Here is a 19,191-nt window from a genome sequence, read left to right on the forward strand (position 1 = left end):
ATAAAAATAATAAAATAAACAAATATAAATGATAAAAAACATCAAGGTATTGATTACGAATGTAGTGATGCCGATGATGTGATGGTCGGTCGAGACGCGAGAAGTCGCAATCCCGGGCCCATTTTCCCTAAGTTCGAAATCTAAATTAAGGCTCCACTAGTACGATGGGAGAGCCTTGATTTCGAGATCCCGAAATTTTTATAAATAAAAAAATAATAATGCAAAATCATTCAAAAACCAAAATAATAAATAAATAATAAATAATAATAATGATGATTCAAATATATATATATATAATAAATTTATGAAAAGTTAATATCCATGACATTAAATAAATAGACAAAATAAATAAATAAATAAATCCAAAACAATAGCTAATTTAAAATTAATCATTAAATATCTAATAGTATAAACTATAGATTAATAAAATGTTATATAAAAGAAATAAGATAGAAAGTAAAAAATGAAATTAAACACAGATATAAAATTTTAGGCATTAGATTTGAATAAAAGATTGCTTACAAAAAATAATAATAATAATAATATGATAATCAAAACATAAAAAATATAAAAATAATAAAAATATAAAAATAAAAAGTAGTAAAAAATAATAAAATTTTTGTCCACTAAAATAACATGGAACCATAAACAATTTATAAACGGGAAATACAAGAGAAACTTGGAATAAAAAATGCAAAGTATAAAAAAAATAACAATAAGAAAAAATAGAAAAATAGTATAAGAGAAAAATAAAATGAAAATAATAATTAAATAATAATAAATGACCAAAAAATAGATAATTGCATTAGCATAGCATATATGTATATTGCATCGTGCATATCATTGCATATAAATATTTGCTCACGAGTTAAGCCTCGATGATGGGATCTCTCGAGGATCTCACGAAGGCGGGTATTTCTCGGAAAGTTCCCTAGGTGAAAAGGTGTCGTCGGGTCCCACCAGTATGATGGGAGGGTTCGGGAAACATCTTTAATAAAAGGCTTTCACTCGAATTAGGTTCATTATTCATGAAAATATTATTTTTAAAAGAAAAAGTACGATGACCCCGATGACGGGATTTATTCATTGAACTTGCAGAGGCGAATTTCTCGAATAATTCCCTAGGTGAGAGAACACCCCGGATCCCACCAGTACGATGGGCGGATTCAGGAGAACGTCCTCAATAAAAGGTTAAATAGGGGATAAAATAAGAGAATAATAACTAAGAAAATATAGTGAACTTAAAAATTAAAGTGTAATAGGATAATCTAAAAAATGGTACCATTCATGGAACGGGCGTCCCGAGGGTGCTAATCCTTCCCCGGACGTAACCGTACTCCCTAGCCTAGATCTAGAAAATCATTAAAACTAGTTTAAGGTTTTTTTCGGCGGACTTAAAATCAATTTAAGGCCTCGTCGATTAGAATCGAGTTATTAGGTGATCAATCGCACCTAGTAAAAAAAAATGATTGGTGGCGACTCTCAGTTTTTTTTAGAGTTTTCATATCACGTCTGACGGTCGGGTTCCCGGACCCACACGTTACGACACTAGTGTAACATCATTGTATACTTTAATGATGGTTGATTTTGATGATTTTTTATGTAGAATATGGATCAGAGGGAATTGTATCCATAAAAGAAACATGTACAATTTTGGCATTCTTCTAATGGAAACCTTCACAAGAAAAAAAACCCACAGATGAAATGTTCATTGGAGAAAAGAGCATAAGAAACTGGGTAAATGAGTCGCTACCATCCGCATTAATGGAAGTTGTAGATACCAATTTGCTAAATAATGGAGAGGCTGGACAGTCTGCCATAAGGGATTGTGCATTATCTGTTTCGCAACTAGCATTGGAATGTTCGGAAGAATTACCAGAGCAGAGGATTGACACGAAAGAAGTTGTTGCTAAGCTAAAGAAGATCAAAATAAAGTTTTTAAATGACTCGAAAAGGCGAGCATCATGAAGAGACCCATCATGTAGTGGGCGTTTCTATTTGACTCCTTCGAGCATATGGTTGAAACTATATTAGAGTGTCTCTATTGTATCCAACATATAGTCTTTCTTGATTTGCTTTGAGCATGTGGGTTGGATACTCATTGTTTAAGCTTTGTTCATATATGAGTGTTTGCATTTGTAAATTAACAGTGTTTGTGGGCTTCAGTTCTAACGTTTGTTTATGAGACGTTAAATGAATTGCCAACCCACTATAGTTTCTGTTTTAGGCAGTTTTTAGTGTTTTGCTTGAATTAAACTTCTGCTAAATGTTAAAAAAGAAAACAGCTATAGTCGTTCTTGTTTCCTAAATATTCTTTCATGTTGGAAACTGTATAGTATTGAAAATCAGTTGTAAGAACTTACATATTTTATTTCAATTTGAGAATGATTAGGATGAAGCAACAACATTCTTTTGGCAAGGATTCTGTCATTTCCAACTCTGATTCGAAAGCAATTATATAATTGTTATTTCTATTTGAGATTTATAGGATGTTATACTTATATAATTGTGTATCACATGTATAAAAACAATTAAATTGCTATTGTAATAAACTTACAAGTAAAAATACTTTTTTTGGCCTTTAGATATGTCAATAAATATAATAAGAAACGATAACATTGCTCTTATTCTCTTCATGGTAAATTTTCTCACTGTGGAAGGGAGGGGAAAGCCAGTGGAAATAGGTCGCATCACAATTTTGGCATTTTCTCTATATTGAAAAAGAAACATCATCTTCCCATTTATAATTCAAAGATTTTCAATTCACAAGTTCCACTTCAACATAACTTCATGGAACACACTCGGTTCATTGTGGCTCTTATGGTGGTGGTGTTGCTGCCTAATTTTGGGGTTTCATTCTCTATGAAATCAACAATCAACATCAGCACAGACCAGTTGGCTCTTCTTGCACCAAGAGCCCGTGTCAACAGTGATCTTCTGGCTACCAATTGGTCAACTGCTACCTCTATTTGCAATTGAGTTAGTGTCACTTGCGGATCTCGACACCACAGAATCATTGCTTTGGATCTATTTGGCATGAACCTCTCTAGAAACATACCACCAAACATGGACATCTGTCTTTCGTTGCTTTCCTTAACATTGGAAACAGCAATTTTCTTGGTTCGTTGCCTACCATCCTGGTTTGGGCGGAAATAACTTTGTGAGACTTATCCCAACTCCTTTGTGCTCTTTGTCAAAACTACAGGTGTTGAGCTTGTATAATAAAAATCTACAAGGACATATCCCAATGGAAATTGGAAATCTTTCTAGCTTGAGATTTTTATATTTGGACAAAAATCAGCTTTCAAGCTCCATACCTTCCTCAGTCTTCAGCATATCTTCAATGCTAGAGATTTTTCTCAGCGACAACCAACTAACTGGTTCCATACCTTCCATCCCACTCAGCATGTCATCCTCGTAAAAATTTGCTTTAACATTTAATAACCTTGTTAGTCATATCTCATCAGATATGTTTAATTGTTTGCCTAAATTAAAAGGGCCATTCTGGTCCAATTCCAAGGAGCTTATTTAAATGCCAAGAGTTAAAAGATTTATCCTTATCTTATAATCATTTCAAGGGAACTATACCGAAGGAAATAGAAAATTTGACAATGCTTGAGATCCTGTTTCTAAGACACAAGAACCAAAAAGACTAAAGAAAAATAAATATTGGAATGCATTTTTAGCATATTTCTAGTCCTTTCTTTCTCACAATAGCAGAGCCTTTTTCTTTTTTTCTTTTTTTGGGCCTACAATATTTTAGTTTCTTTGGTTTTTTATTGGGTTTGTTTTTTTAACACTATCTTATTTTTTGCAATCTAGTAATTCTATTAATTCCTTATTACTTCTTCTATTAAATTCAATTCGATCACTTTTAAGTTTATATATATTTTATCCTTTTTCTTTTATGCATAAAGTTAAGATTAAGAAAACACACTTCAATGAACATGCACCATATATTATTTTACAGTGAAACAAAAAAATGTAACAATTTTTATTGAAAAATACTATCTGCTCTAATTTTATTGCATCAACTAATAATCATAACAAATAGGTTATATTTTACTCTTTTTCAGCTTATGATATCATCTGGATTTTCCACATCTCTCTTTTCTATATTTTTCTAGTTTTTGGTAAGAGTATCACACTCTTTATTTAACCTCATTGTTTTTTATTTAAATCAATATTTCTCATTGATCTTCACCTTTTTTAATTCATTTTTTGCTTGTAATCAAGAATTTTATTTCTATTCTGTTCACCAATCATTCAACCAAAAATTCAAATATACTATCAACTTATCTATGTTGGTGGTTTAGACATTTTCTCATTTATTTTCATTATATTATAAAAATTAAAATGAAAAATAGTAAATTAACCGTAATGTGCAGCATTATATTGCTTTGTATTATCTAAATTCTAAACTTTCTTCGGCAATTTTGCTTGTTCCGTTTGACAAACAAATAGGCCTTATATTTGTTGCTAAATTTGAAATAATTAATGGATCAATTACATTATGCAAGTCAAATTCCTCAACAAATTGGTAACCTAACACTTTTGGAAGTACTTGATTTTGCCAAAAATAACTTGACAGGTAATATGTTACATTTATTCTTATGTAGGTTGAGTTTCTATATAGCTGCAACTGTTGCAAATATTTGAATAATTAATATTATTTACAAATCCTAATTGTTTGCTTTTTTGTTTTATATATATATGTAATATAAAACATAAAAATAGGAATGTGTGTAAAACTTTTATGATTAATTTTGTTATTTACTTCTAGATCACTAGAACAAATTCAAATGACTCTTTTGATATTGTGGCGGTAAAATACCACTTGAGATAGGCAACCTACCAACGTTTAAATTTTTGCATTTGGAATCTAACAGTATCTCTGGACATATCCCTCCCCGTATCTTTAAACCATCTCTCAAGTTCTCTTCCATGGAGCATAGGACTTTGGCTTCCAAAACTTGAACGGCTTCCACTTTTTTTCCAAAATCTCTATTTTATAAATATCTCATAGTAATCCTCTTTGCTGTATATATCTCATAGTTTTTCTTTACATTGGTTGTTTTCTAACCACAAAATGCCCTATTGAAAACAATGGATCAGATTGCAACGTAAACTTGCAATTTGGGTTGGATGGTAGAATTTGTTTATTATATAAGACTTAAGTCAACCATAAACTTTCTAAACTACAAGTTGTCAATATGCGGCCACACTTAGAGCGTATTCTTAGAGTTAGAAATTAAAAGTTCTGAGAAAAGGGAGTAGCGTAAGCTAAGGATCAGAGAAAAAAACAGTGTGAAAGGGATTGAATTTGAATATGTGCCATCAAATAAGAACCAAAGCAGTCAACACGCTTCATGCTTTTCCATTCTATAAACACGGTATTAGACCTGCCTATGGCTTGGTTGTCCTAATTTTCCCCTTTGCTGACATAATTTGTGAAGGAAGCTTCAACAGTGGTGTCAAGCAACACATTCTGTTTACGGAGAAACCAGATCAGAGAGATTGAGAGGACCTAGGAAATTCTTATGGAAGATTGCCTACATTGTTATGGAACGTCAACAAGTAAAACTAAAGTGTGGTGTAGCAATCTTTACCCTTTCCATCTTTCCATGTTAATTGTCGAAAAAGACATTAGTCAAGGAGGCAGGTGGCTTTCTGATAGATAAAATATGTTGATAAATATATCTCATGTCTCTTCAGTAGTCTTTTGCTGTTTTAAATGGTTTACATTTTCTACTTTTGTCGGTATTTGGTTGATTTCTAGCTGTGAAATGTCCTATTGAAAATAATGGAATTGACAAGAGTGCAACTTAAACTTGCTTTTTGAGCCAGAGGGCAAAATATTGTGATCATATAAGTCTTAAGTCAACCACAATCTTTCTTCGTTGCAAATTATAAATACAGGAAAATGTTGCCTTCAACTCATATATATCTACAATTACAGCGTATTGTTTGGGTTAGAAAACTTCATTGGCTTTCTAATTTCAGTATTAACATAACAACTTCATTGATTTTGTTGACAAAATGAGGCTTACGCAAAAGCATTGCTTCCAAGAACTCCATCTAGAATTGATAATCATTCAGGGAATCTTGCACTAATTGAGTGGTCTTCAATTTTGGCAATGTCAATTGACAATTGGATGCCTCTTATCTTGAGTCTTTTCATTTTTTTTATTTTTAATAGTTAAATCCATATCTTAGACATTCCACCGTATTATCATTTGTCAAAGAAACTCAAAGTTGTGATTTTTCCCACAGTTTTAGCAAATTGGAAGTGGAAATTGAATTCCATATTAAAAAGAAAGATTATAGAGAGTTTTTGCTCAAACAAAAAATAAAAATACATTTATGGTTTCGTTTATTTTGACGTAAAATAATTTTTCATAAAACGTTTTTAAGACTTATGCTTCTTTGAAAGATTACAATTTTATTTCATATGTGAAACATTTTCTAGTTCAATCGGAAATTAAACACCCACGAAGGTATAAGACATTTTCCATAAAAAAAAAAAAAATTCTTATTACTAAGGGACCTAAGACATTTTCCATAGAACAAAAAAATAAAAACTCTTATTACAAAGGGACCTAAGACATTTTCCATAAAACAAAAAAAAAAAGTCTTACTTACTAAACCTAAGAGTACAGGTTCGATAAATATTAATATTTAACTTACAATATTAAAAAATATTTATTAATATTTAAATTATCCAATACTGTTAAAATTTTAAAAAAAAATTAATGAAATCATTCAACACATTAAAATTTTTATTTATAAATTGAATAAATCTTATTAATAATTATAATAAAAAAATATTTCAATAATTGCCATTTGAATTGTCATTTGATGAATACAAAATTATAAGTATAAGTTTTAGATGTCTTATACAATTGATGAATTTTTATTTATTTATGTTCTGGTTCCTCTTGAATTGCTGCCGAGAGTACGTTGCTGTTACAAAGATTGAAACAGATTGCTAGCAGGTTGTGAGTTGGCTACAGGGAAAGCGATTTCATGGAGAAGTGGGATATGTGGTTGAAGACTGTTTCATGGGGTTCAATCATTTAGATTGGGAATTCTTCTACTTCGAGAAGTGTCTTGATGAATTTGTTATACTTTTCTGAAACTATATTTTTTGGTATGATTATGGTCCAATGAGGGTCACACTTTTGTTTGTTTTCATTGAATCATTTTTTACCAAGTTTTCCATACATGAGTGGAAAGATGATTGCAATATGCCCTTATTCAACAAGGGTCACCTTCAAATTTACTCTCCTGTTGAATTCTTCTCCGAAGGTTTCCATCACGTTGTTGGTGGCTTTGTCAGCCTCCACTTGGTTATTGATATTGAAACTTTTTGGAGACCAACAAAGACTTTTTCTCCCATTTTAAAGGAGGGTGGGCCGGCCTATAAACAGGATTTGTCATTAAAGGAAAGTGGAAGTTGTAGCCAAATAAAAGCACATTCCATTCCAAATTGGCATTTTTCTAGGCTTACCCCACAAAAGGGAATGCAAAATATCTTCCGTTTCAACTTCAATCCAATTGCATGCGTCTGTACTGTATGTTAAAGCAAGACAAGTTAAAGAGGTTGTCAAACAATCTACATATGATTATGTTTCATGGGCTTTTTGGACCAAAAGAAATAGGGCAATACCAGATAGTTGAATCTACTTTTTCCCTAATTCATGTTGCCAAAACGAAAATAAGGAACAAAAAAAAAGCTAGTTGTAGTAGCCTATTCTTAAAAAAATGAATCTGAACGGAATATTATGGGATGGAGTTAATTAATTATAATTATATTCCTTAGGATCTATCAAAATATTATGTTTAGTTTTTTACTGTGATATGATATTATTATAATATAAAGAATTATAAAAGTTAAAAGAGTTTGAATGGAATTGTCACGACCCAATTTCCCGGACAATGACCGGCGCATGAGCTCAATGAGCATAGCTCACTAAGCCCAAGCAAGCCTATCCATTTACCTTTGCTTAACAAATTTATCATATCATGCATACACACACACCTTTTCTCGGGTGTGAACATAGCCAAAACACAATGGCATTATCGATAATAATATACATGCACTATACCAGTCATGTATTTAGCAATTTACATTGCATACACATATTCATATTGTTATATTGTTTTCACAATACAAAAGGACCCATGACTTCCAGCGGAGACATTTACAATAAAAGAGATTACTATCGAATGCCAGACACATACCCAAGATATGCACTACGGGGACTCCTCGATCTAGGGTCCAACAGTCACCTGATCTAAAAACATGAATTTTTATAAAACGTGAGTACAATACTCAGTGAGTGAACAAGGAAAGGAACAAGCATACCATAAGGAATGTTTATTGAAATCATGATGCATTCGTTTTCTCAAAACCATGCAATTGTTTTAGCTCTTTAAACCCCTCATGTAAATCCCACATGAGTAAATCACTTTACAAAAATCCATGCTCAACTATGGTACCAAAGAAATGGGAAATATGACAAAAACCCACAAGTTAGCAAAATGGACAGAAAGTTTCTCGCTGTAGCGAACTTCATTCTCGCTGCAACGAGAACCAGAACATCAAGGAAAAAAAAAGTCTCCTTTTTCCCTTAAAACAAGTCATCCTACTAAAATAACAATAGCAACATGTAACACATGTAAACTTCCAAATTTCCACAAAACAAATACTTACATATTTGCATTTACAACCATATACCCATCATCAACATGCACACCATCCCATCATCATCATCATGCACATCATCCCATTATCATCATTCATATGCAACGGCTTATGCTATTGTCACTAGGGGGTGGGAGATCACGAAGCATCCCCCCCTTCACTCGGCAAGAGGTGCACTTCACTCCGGATCACGAAGCAACGGAGCAGTCCCTTCCCTCCTCCTCCAAGCTCTTGGGTGGAGAGTCATACTTTGCCACAGATCATACCTATCAAAGCACTCATAGGGTGGAAGATCATGAAGCATCCAGCCCTATAAGCTATGGGGGCAACAACGGCTTATGTGCACTCCTACTCACACATAGTCGGGTCAGCAACGGCTTATATGCACTCCTACTCGCACATAGTCGGGTCAGCAACGGCTTATGTGCACTCCTACTCGCATATAGCCGGGTCAGCAACGGCTTATATGCACTCCTACTCACACATAGTCGGGTCAGCAACGGCTTATGTGCACTCCTACTCGCACATAGCCGGGTCAGCAACGGCTTATGTGCACTCCTACTCGCACATAGCCGGGTCAGCAACGGCTTATGTGCACTCCTACTCGCACATAGTCGGGTTCAAATCAACATGTAAAGAAGCATCCAATGCATATTATCATATTGTGATAACACATAAACTATTGTATAGCACATTTTCACAATATAAAATCATTTTACTAAAAGTTTGTTCCCAAGGTACATTTTCTAAGACAAGTTGGATAGAATCTTTCATATTTCCCAAAATAAGTTTGAAATGCAAGTCCACTCACCGGTATCGAAAATCCAGATTCCGGGTGCACTCGGACTAATAGCCCTCAGGAGCAATTCCTTTGCCTTTTCCGGACGTCTCACCACCTTGACAAATAAAAAAGTCAAGGAATTTACTATATTGTCCCTAAATTGATATAAATTAATTTAAATTACTAATGCTTGATATGTAAATGCAAAAATATGTCTGATTACCGCTTAATCACGGTATCGATTAAATTCGACCGATCACCCGATTAATCGACGATTGTGTCCAAATCACCTCCAACTTAATTCATTTCTCCTCTAATACCTTAATTTACCACATACATTTAAATAAAGCCAAATTCAGCATTAGAACCCTCACAGTTCCTTATAGAAAAATTTGGTCATTTGGTGCACTAGCATCGAATTTTTTTCTACATAACCGTTTCACCTTAATTCATCATTTTTCATGCCATTTTCCTTGAAATAAAAACAATCCCCCATTGATATTCAGCTCTCATGGTTCGGCCAACAAGGAACCCTAGAGAAATTGAATATTTCTTTTGTATTTTTGTTCATAACCATGCTTAACTATCCCTAAACACTAACATAGTCTAAAATCAAATTATTCCAACAACAATTCCTCTTCCATACTCATTTTTCAGAATTGAATTCATCATGATAACTCAATATTCAACCATGGAAAACAAGAACAAAAGCATGGGTAAGCTAGGTATCAAGGAGAATTAAAGAAATTTTAACTTACCTAGCTTGTTTCCTTGATTTCTTCACTTTTTCTTTGAATTTCCACCTAGGTTTTCTTGTTTTTCCTTTTTTCTTGTTGCTGGATGCCTAGGCCAAATATGGTGAGGGAATTGGGGATTTAATGGGCTGATTTCTATAGAAATTAATAAAATAATCAAGCATGCCATGTGTCACATGCTTATTGGCCCAATTTTTAACTTTTTGACTTTTTCTTCTTAATTTTCCACCACAAATATTCTGGTATTTATCCAATCCTACCACAATTAAAATCCCTTGGTCTTGACAAGTGCTGGGGTGAAAAATTTACCGATTTGCCCCTGAGGCGAAAAAATTACTATTTTGCCCTTTTACTCCGAAATGTACCGGAATCTCATTATTTCTACTTTTCAACCTAAAATAACACTAATATTGATCAATATTAACCAAATGGGGCAAAAATTGTTTAAAAAATTTTTCGTTTAGTCCTTTAGTGGCAAAATTACCATTTTGCCCTTGTGCTCCATAAATATCGAGAATCATAATTTTTCACTGCTAAACATCATTTTATACTCCAATAATCATAATTATATTTCATATAATTATTCTTGGTGAAATGTGATCAAATCTTGGCTAAAAATCTCAATTTTATCATCAAATGGTAAAATGACCGTTTTGCCCCTAATTGGTCAATTTTCTGATGGACTCCAAACTGGACCTTGAACTCCAAATCACTATTCTAAGTCATTCTGTTGGTTTTAAAATTTTCAAATTCCTCTTAGAATTTCTATTTGAACTAGTTCAAGGCTCGATTTAACTTAGTTGTACCACTCGGTACAATACCGTCTTTTAATCGAGCTTGACAGGGTCTCACAGGAATATTATGAGATGGAGTTAATTAATTAAAATCATAAATTAGGTTAAATCAATGAAACTGTTTTATGAAGTCTTGAATCATACGTAACTTTGATTACACTAGATAATTGTGAGATTTTAATGAAAAGAATTGAAAGTGAAATTATTTGTAATGTATCTATATTTAGCCTTGCCATCTTTCCATGTTAATTGTCAAAAAAGACATTAGTCAAGATGGCAAGTGGCTTTGTGATAGAGAAAATATGTCGATAAATGTATCTCATGTCTCTTCAGTAGTCTTTTACTGTTTTAAAATGGTTTACATTTTCCACTTTTGTCGGTATTTGGTTGATTTCTAGCTATGAAATGTCTTAATGAAAATAATTGAATTGACAACAGTGCAACTACACTTGCATTTTGAGTTAGATGGTAGAATGTGATCATATAAGTCTTCAGTCAACCACAATCTTTCTAAGTTACAGGTTGTAAATGCGGGAAAATGTTTCAAGTCATATGTAACTACAATTATAGCGTTTTGTTTGGGTTAGGGAACTTCATTGCTTTTCTAATTTTAGCATTGAAATGACAAATAATAATCTATAGTATTGATCCTGTATTTCATTCTGGTTTTCGTAATTGTAAAGTGAGCATTGAACAATTTCTTTTATGCAAAGAATTAAGACCTCAGAAACGGATTGTATTGTCTTACCACACTTAATTAACTCACTTTCCTAAATGTTTAAACTTTGCTCAAAGATTTTATCCCTAAAGAAGCACTCATCTGGATTTTGTTGACAAAATGAGGCTTACCCAAAAGCATTGCTTCCAAGAACTCCATCTAGAAGTGATAATCATTCAGTGAATCTTGCACTAATTGAGTGGGTTTCAATTTTCTCCATGTCAATTGAAAATTGGATTCCCCAATTATCTTGGGTCTTTTCTTTTCTTTTTTACAGTTAACTCCATATCTTAGACATTCGACCATATTAACATTTGTGAAAGAAATCGAAAGATGTGATTTTTCTAACAATTTTATCAAATTGGATGTGGGAATTGAATCCCGTACTAAAAAGAAAGATAGTAGAGAGTTTGTTGCTCAAACAGAAAATAAAAACGTATTTAAATGTTCATTTATTTTTACATAAAATAATTTTTTTAAAAACATTTTCATTCCTTATGCTTATTTAAAAGACTAAAAATTTATTTCCAAAGTAAAACAGTTTACAGGTCAACAGACCCTAATATTTGATTCAATAATAAACATATATACACTTTTTTTATTTAAAAAGTTAAATTTAAATTTTCAAATAAAAAAATCAAAGATAATGAAGAGTTATCAATGGAGTAAACAATAAATAGATACATGGAACTGCAAAGCGCATTACAAGAAAAACTAGTAGCTTGAAATTTTCAACCTTAATGACAAATGAGTTGGTCATGCATGATTGGGTTGAAGACTTAATTAATTATAGCCAACAATAAAATCTCTGTTAGAATTAACGAGCATTGACAGAAAGTGATTTAATTAATTTTATAACGTATCTACCTATGTTTTCCTTAATCAGTTGTTTATTTTAGTATTTGAACAAATAACTCGATAATTTGATTTTAAAATTTTAACTTGAAATTTCAGATTTCAATCATGATATGAGAGAATGAGATTTTTGGGATGAAAGCGAGTTACTTCTTCTTATATAATTCTGTAACATATCTATAAAAAAATTAAATCGATGCTCTAATAAACTTTATAAATAAGATTATTTTCTTTTTGTTGGCCTTCAGACATTTCAATGAAAATGAACAAGAAATGATAACGTTGCATTTTAAGAATTTTTTCCAACATGCCAAAGCTGTAAATTAATGTTCTCACCGTGGAAGGGCGGGGAAAGCGTGTGGAAATAGGTCCCATCACAATTTTGTCATTTTCTATATATTGAAAGAGAAACATCATCTTTCCTATTTCCAATTCAGAAATTTTCCTTTCACTTCTTCATAACTTCATGGGAAACACTCGGTTCATTCTGGCTCTTATGGTGGTGGTGTTGCTGCCTAGTTTTGGGGTTTCATCCTCTATGAAATCAACAATCAACATCAGTACAGACCAATTGGCTCTTCTTGCGCTGAAAGCCCGTGTCAACAGTGATCTTCTGGCTACCAACTGGTCAACTGCTACCTCTATTTGCAATTGGGTTGGTGTCACTTGCGGATCTCGGCACCACAGAGTCATTGCTTTGGATCTATTTGGCACGAATCTCTCTGGCACCATACCACCAGACATGGGAAATCTGTCTTTCGTTGCTTTCCTCGACATTGGAAACAACAGTTTTCATGGTTCGTTGCCTATCGAGTTGGCTAATTTGCGTCGGTTGAAATATTTAATTTTGTCTAACAATAATTTCAACGGGAGAATCCCATCCTGGCTTGATTCCTTCTCTAAACTTCAAAACTTGAGTCTGAATGGTAATAACTTTGTGGGAGTTATTCCATCTTCTTTGTGCTTTTTGTCAAAACTAGAGTTCTTGAAGTTGAATAACAACAATCTGCAAGGACATATCCCCGTGGAAATTGGAAATCTTCGTAACTTGAGATTTTTATATTTACACCGCAATCAACTTTCAGGCTCCATACCTTCCTCAGTCTTCAACATATCTTCATTGCTAGAGATTTTTCTCGGAGAGAACCAGCTAAGTGGTTCCATACCTTCCATCCCACTCAAAATGTCTTCCCTGCAGACAATTTATTTATCATTGAATAACCTCACTGGTCATATCTCATCAGATATGTTTGAGCGTTTACCACAATTAAAAAAGCTTGGTTTGAGTGACAACCACCTCTCTAACTCAATTCCAATGGGTTTATTCAATTGTAGAAAGTTAGAAATATTATCCTTCTCTTATAATGATTTGGAGGGGACTATACCAGAAGAAATAGGGAATTTGACGATGCTTAAGCTTCTGTTTCTTGGAGGCAACAACCTCAAAGGTAAAAGAAAAATACATATTGAGATGCATTAATTTTTGGCATATTTCTGGTCGGTGCTTCTCACAATAAAGCGTTTGCCTTTTTCTCTTTTTGGGCCTACAATATTTTACTTTTTTTAATTGAATTTTTTTAAACAAAGACACCTTTTTACAATCTCGTAATTCATTTAATTCCTTAATACTTCTTCTATTAATTCCTTAATATTTGGTATTAATTTTATCCTAACACCATCAAGATAGAATTTTTGGCTCATCCACTGTCAACTAATATGACCATAGTTTATCATAATCAAATTTTCACTATGCAGGTGAAATTCCACGACAAATTGGCACTCTGCTGAATCTGGACGCATTAGGTATAGAAAGATGTCACCTAATAGGGCCTATTCCTTCCATTATTGGTAACCTAACACTTTTGAAAGAACTTACACTTGGCGGCAATAATTTGACAGGTAATATATCACATTCCTAAATATCTCTATTCAATTTTTGTATATGGGAAAAGGTGAAGAGAATTACACTTGTTAGATGGCTCTAGCGACTAGCGGTGTATAATAAGTGTAAAATTACACTTTTTATTTTTAACCATATTTTTATTGAATATCATGTGCTGTTTTTATCAAATGAATGAAAAAATGTAATGCTTCAAATAAAAAATATTTTTACAAATAGCATTTCAACTTGTCCACTTTTAACTCAGTAAATATTTGAGAGCACCTAACATTCAAGACCTTTGAGTAAGTTTCATTTTCATCCGTTATTTTTTTAACTCAAATTTAAGATCCACCATATTTTTAAAAAGTTCCAAAATTCATCCTTTATGTTAATCTGTCATTAAAATTCTAAGAGAATTTGCCACCTTAGCATGACACAAACTTTCATGTGGTAAAAAAATTTGAACTCATTTGACTTTGTGGGTTGAGATTTACATCACGTGAAGCTCACATGAAACTGACGTAGCATGTTCTTTTGATTTTAAACATTGATTAACATAACGGATGGATTCGGAATTTTTTTAAATGGTCGTTGATAAAGGTTCAATTTTAAAAATTACGAATGAAGATTAAATAGGTTGAAATTTGAATTTGATCCCTATACTATTTCAATTCAACTATTTTAGTTCTTTATACCTCAATTTTAATGAATTTAAACTCTATATTTTTTATTAAAAGTTAATTTAAAAGCCAATTATACTATCAATTTCTAGAACATGATTTTTTTGTTGATGACATAACATGCTAATTTGAAATCTTTTTTTCATATCACATACATGAGAACCTTAAAATGAAAGAGTTTTATTTTTTTATAGAAAAGTACTAAAATGTTGCTGTTTTAGAATCTAAAAAATAATTAATTATTATTTAATTAATATAAAATATGATTGTTTTGGACTAATATGTACAATTATCCTTAATCGACTTTTAATAAAAGTATAATGATTTTATTCTTTGAATTTAAAGAGACTAATATTACCAAATTGTAATTAATATTAGAAGACTAAATTTAAATTTTGATCAAATAAAATATTACTCAAAGATCGCGAATGATTGTAATTAGAATTTAAAATTTTAACTTGACATTCACATGCTTTTATATTTTATCACTTTTTGGGCATATGATATCATCTTTCTTTTTTATATTTTTCTGGTTTTTGATAATATTGTCACACTCTTTATTTAATCTCGTTATATTTGTTTAAATTAACTTTTACCATTGATCTTCACCTTTTTTTAATTCCTTTTTCTGTTATAATCAAGTATTTGATTTCTATTTTGTTCATAATCATTCAATAAAAAATTCAAATATACGATCTACTTATTTATGTTCTTTTTTTCAACTTTTTCTAATATATTTTCATTATATTATATAAATTGAAAAGAAAATATTAAATTAATCGTAAAAATGCAAGATTATGTTACTTTGTATTATCTAACTTCTAAACTTTGTTTGATAATTTTGATTGTTTCGTTTGACAAACAAATGAGCTTTATAATTTGTTGCTAAATTTTGAAATAATTAATGGATCAATTTCATTATGCAGGTGAAATTCCACAACAGATTGGTAACCTAACACTTCTGGAAACACTTGACCTTAACTATAATAAATTGACAGGTAATATGCTACATTTTTCATATGTATGTTTAGTTTTTGTATAGTTTCAAATGTTGTAAATATTTAAATAATATTATTTACAAATCCTAATTGTTTGGCTCTTTGTTATAAGTATCTATAATATAAAATATAAAGATAGAAATTTGTGTAAAATTTTTATGATTAATTTTGTTATTTATTTCTGGATCACTAGAACTAATCCGAATGACTTCTGATTTTGTGACAGGTAAAATACCACTTGAGATAGGCAACCTACAAAAATTAGAATTTTTGAGTTTGGGATCGAATAGTATTTCCGGACATATCCCTCCTCGTATTTTCAATAGCTCAACTGTGAGTGTCATTGCACTCAATTCAAACCATCTCTCAGGTTCTCTTCCATGGAGCATGGGACTTTGGCTTCCAAAACTTGAAGAGCTTCTAATTGGTGACAATGAGTTAAATGGAGCAATACCTACCTCCATCTCCAATGCCTCTAAGCTAACACGGCTTGGCTTGTCAAGTAATTCATTTTCTGGATATATTCCTATTGACCTCGGCAATCTAAGAGATCTGCAAGGACTCAACCTATATTCTAATAATTTAGCTAGCACACTTTCATCCCAAGAAATGAGCTTTGTCTCTTCTTTGGCAAATTGCAAAGCCTTGAGATTCTTGGCTTTTGGTGATAATCCATTGATCGATGGTGAACTTCCTATCTTTATAGGAAATCTCTCTATTTCTCTTCAATTATTCGATGCTTCGGGTTGCAAGATTGGAGGCAACATTCCAGGAGAGATTGGCAACCTAAGCAACTTGATCGGCTTGGACATAAAAAATAATGAACTGACTGGATCTATTCCCACCACAATTAGAAGATTAGAAAAGTTGCAAGGTCTTTATCTTGATGGCAATAAGTTAGAAGGATCCATTCCATATGAGTTATGTCGTTTGAAGAGTTTGGGCTTCTTGTATCTCACAGCTAACAAATTGGCTGGACCAATACCAGCATGCTTAGGTGATCTCGTTTCTCTTCGGCATCTATATTTAGACTCCAATAAGTTTGCAAACTCAATACCCTCAACCTTCACAAGGCTTATAGATATCTTGCAACTAAACTTGTCTTCCAATTTCCTTAGTGGCTTTATCCCAATTGACATTGGAATGTGGAAGGTTGTTACAATTATTGATTTTTCTGAAAATCAATTATTAAGTGAAATCCCGAGTAGCATTGCTGATCTTGAAGACCTAACCTATCTTTCATTATCTGGTAACAGATTGCAAGGATCTATACCTGAGTTATTTGGTCGACTGACAGGGTTGCAATTCTTGGATCTATCAAGGAATAATTTTTCTGGAATTATTCCAAAATCCTTGCAAAGACTCTTGCATCTCGAGTATTTTAATGTCTCCTTCAATAGACTGCATGGAGAAATTCCTAATGGAGGACCCTTTGCGAACTACTCAATTCAATCATTTATGGGGAATGAAATGCTATGTGGTGCAGCTCGACTGCAACTCCCACCATGCACAAGTAATTCTACTAAACATTCAAGGAAAGCTACTAAGCTCTTAGAGTTTATTCTATTGCCTGTTAGCTCAACGCTATTAATTCTAGCCGTAATAGTCTTTTTCTTCCGAAGCCGAAAAAAGCATTCAAAGCAAAAAATTGATCGAGAAAATTCAATTGGTTTAGCTGAGTGGAGAAGAATTACATACCAAGAGCTTCATCAAGCCACAAATGGTTTTTGTGAAAGCAAACTACTTGGTGTGGGGAGTTTTGGCTCAGTATACCAAGGTGCTCTTTCAGATGGATTGAACGTTGCCATAAAAGTCTTTAATGTGGAGCTAGAAGGATCATTCAAGAGCTTTAACGTTGAGTGTGAGGTCTTGCGCTATATTCGCCACCGGAATTTAGTCAAAATCATCAGTAGTTGCTGCAATGTTGATTTTAAAGCCTTAGTGCTTGAGTTCATGCCTAACGGAAGCCTCAAGAAGTGGTTATATTCTCATAACTATTTTCTTGATATGTTGCATAGGTTGAACATTATGATTGATGTTGCATCTGCATTAGAATACCTCCATCATGATCAAACACTTCCTGTGGCCCATTGTGATTTAAAACCCAGCAATGTTCTATTAGATGAAGATATGGTTGCACATTTGGGTGATTTTGGCATTGCAAAACTATTAGGTGAAGAGGATTCAACGATACAAACAATAACACTAGCAACAATTGGGTATATGGCACCAGGTAACACTTAAACTTTAGACTTTTTTTATCCATTATGATAATTCATGTAAAATCATTGCATATTTTGATGATTGCTTTAATGACTTGCATGTAGAATTTGGAACACAAGGAATTGTTTCTATGAAAGGCGATGTGTACAGTTTTGGTATTCTTCTAATGGAAACATTAACAAGAAAAAAGCCTACAGATGAAATGTTTATTGGAGAAATGCGCTTAAGACATTGGGTGAATGAGTCTATACCATCTGCATTAACTCAAGTAGTAGATGCCAATTTGCTAATTGATAAGAGGGAGCGAGAACTTTTTGCAATAAAGGATTGTGCATCGTCTGTTTTGCAATTGGCATTAGAATGTTCAGAAGAGTTGCCAAAAGAGAGGACTGACATGCAAAACGTAGTTGCAAAGCTGAAGAAGATCAAAATCAAGTTTTTGAAGGATTCAAACATACGGGCTTGATGAAAATACCATCATGTTGCTAACGCTTCCATTTGACTCCTTTGAATCCCAAATCAAGAAAATAAGTGAGTGCAAGTTCAATTGTATCAATGTTAAGGTGCTTTTGTTTTACCCAGTAATTGGTTGTTTCTTGTTCCTTTATTTTGGGGGCAAGTGTCTGTCTTGGTTTCCTTTCCTTCATAGTTGCTTTTGGATGTTGTCTAGAGATTCAGAGCAGAGTTCAATAGAGCTAAGAAAGAATTCCTAGTTTCTTATTAAAAGTTCTAAGTTTATTTCAATTTTAATTTATGCTATGTTCAGAACACAAATTTTAAATATAAACTATCAAAGTC

At 32.4% G+C, this 19,191-nt stretch overlaps 1 protein-coding gene and 1 pseudogene across 6 annotated transcripts; both read left to right on the forward strand.

Annotated features, from left to right (window-relative positions):
• LOC108662794 (uncharacterized) overlaps positions 1–2,221 on the forward strand; it is a 37,308-nt pseudogene extending 35,087 nt beyond the window's left edge.
• Positions 2,222–13,062: 10,841 nt separating this feature from the next.
• On the forward strand, positions 13,063–18,958 carry LOC18594881 (uncharacterized). 6 transcript variants are annotated; one of them, XM_088808347.1, is made up of 5 exons: positions 13,063–13,591; positions 13,664–14,058; positions 16,099–16,170; positions 16,397–18,403; positions 18,498–18,958. In XM_088808347.1, exons 1-5 carry the CDS (start codon positions 13,077–13,079, stop codon positions 18,857–18,859), a joined length of 3,351 nt encoding a protein of 1,116 aa, XP_088664473.1. In that variant the 5' UTR covers positions 13,063–13,076; the 3' UTR covers positions 18,860–18,958. The 6 variants fall into 6 exon arrangements, with proteins under 6 accessions (XP_088664473.1, XP_088664474.1, XP_088664470.1 ...); XM_088808348.1 differs by having other exon boundaries at positions 13,063–13,533; positions 13,678–14,058; XM_088808344.1 differs by lacking the exon at positions 16,099–16,170 and adding an exon at positions 14,366–14,509 and having other exon boundaries at positions 13,063–14,058.
• The last annotated feature ends 233 nt before the right edge of the window (positions 18,959–19,191 follow it).

This window comes from Theobroma cacao, chromosome 7 (genome assembly GCF_053813885.1).
Source record: "Theobroma cacao isolate CCN51 chromosome 7, ASM5381388v1, whole genome shotgun sequence".
NCBI lineage: Eukaryota > Viridiplantae > Streptophyta > Magnoliopsida > Malvales > Malvaceae > Theobroma > Theobroma cacao.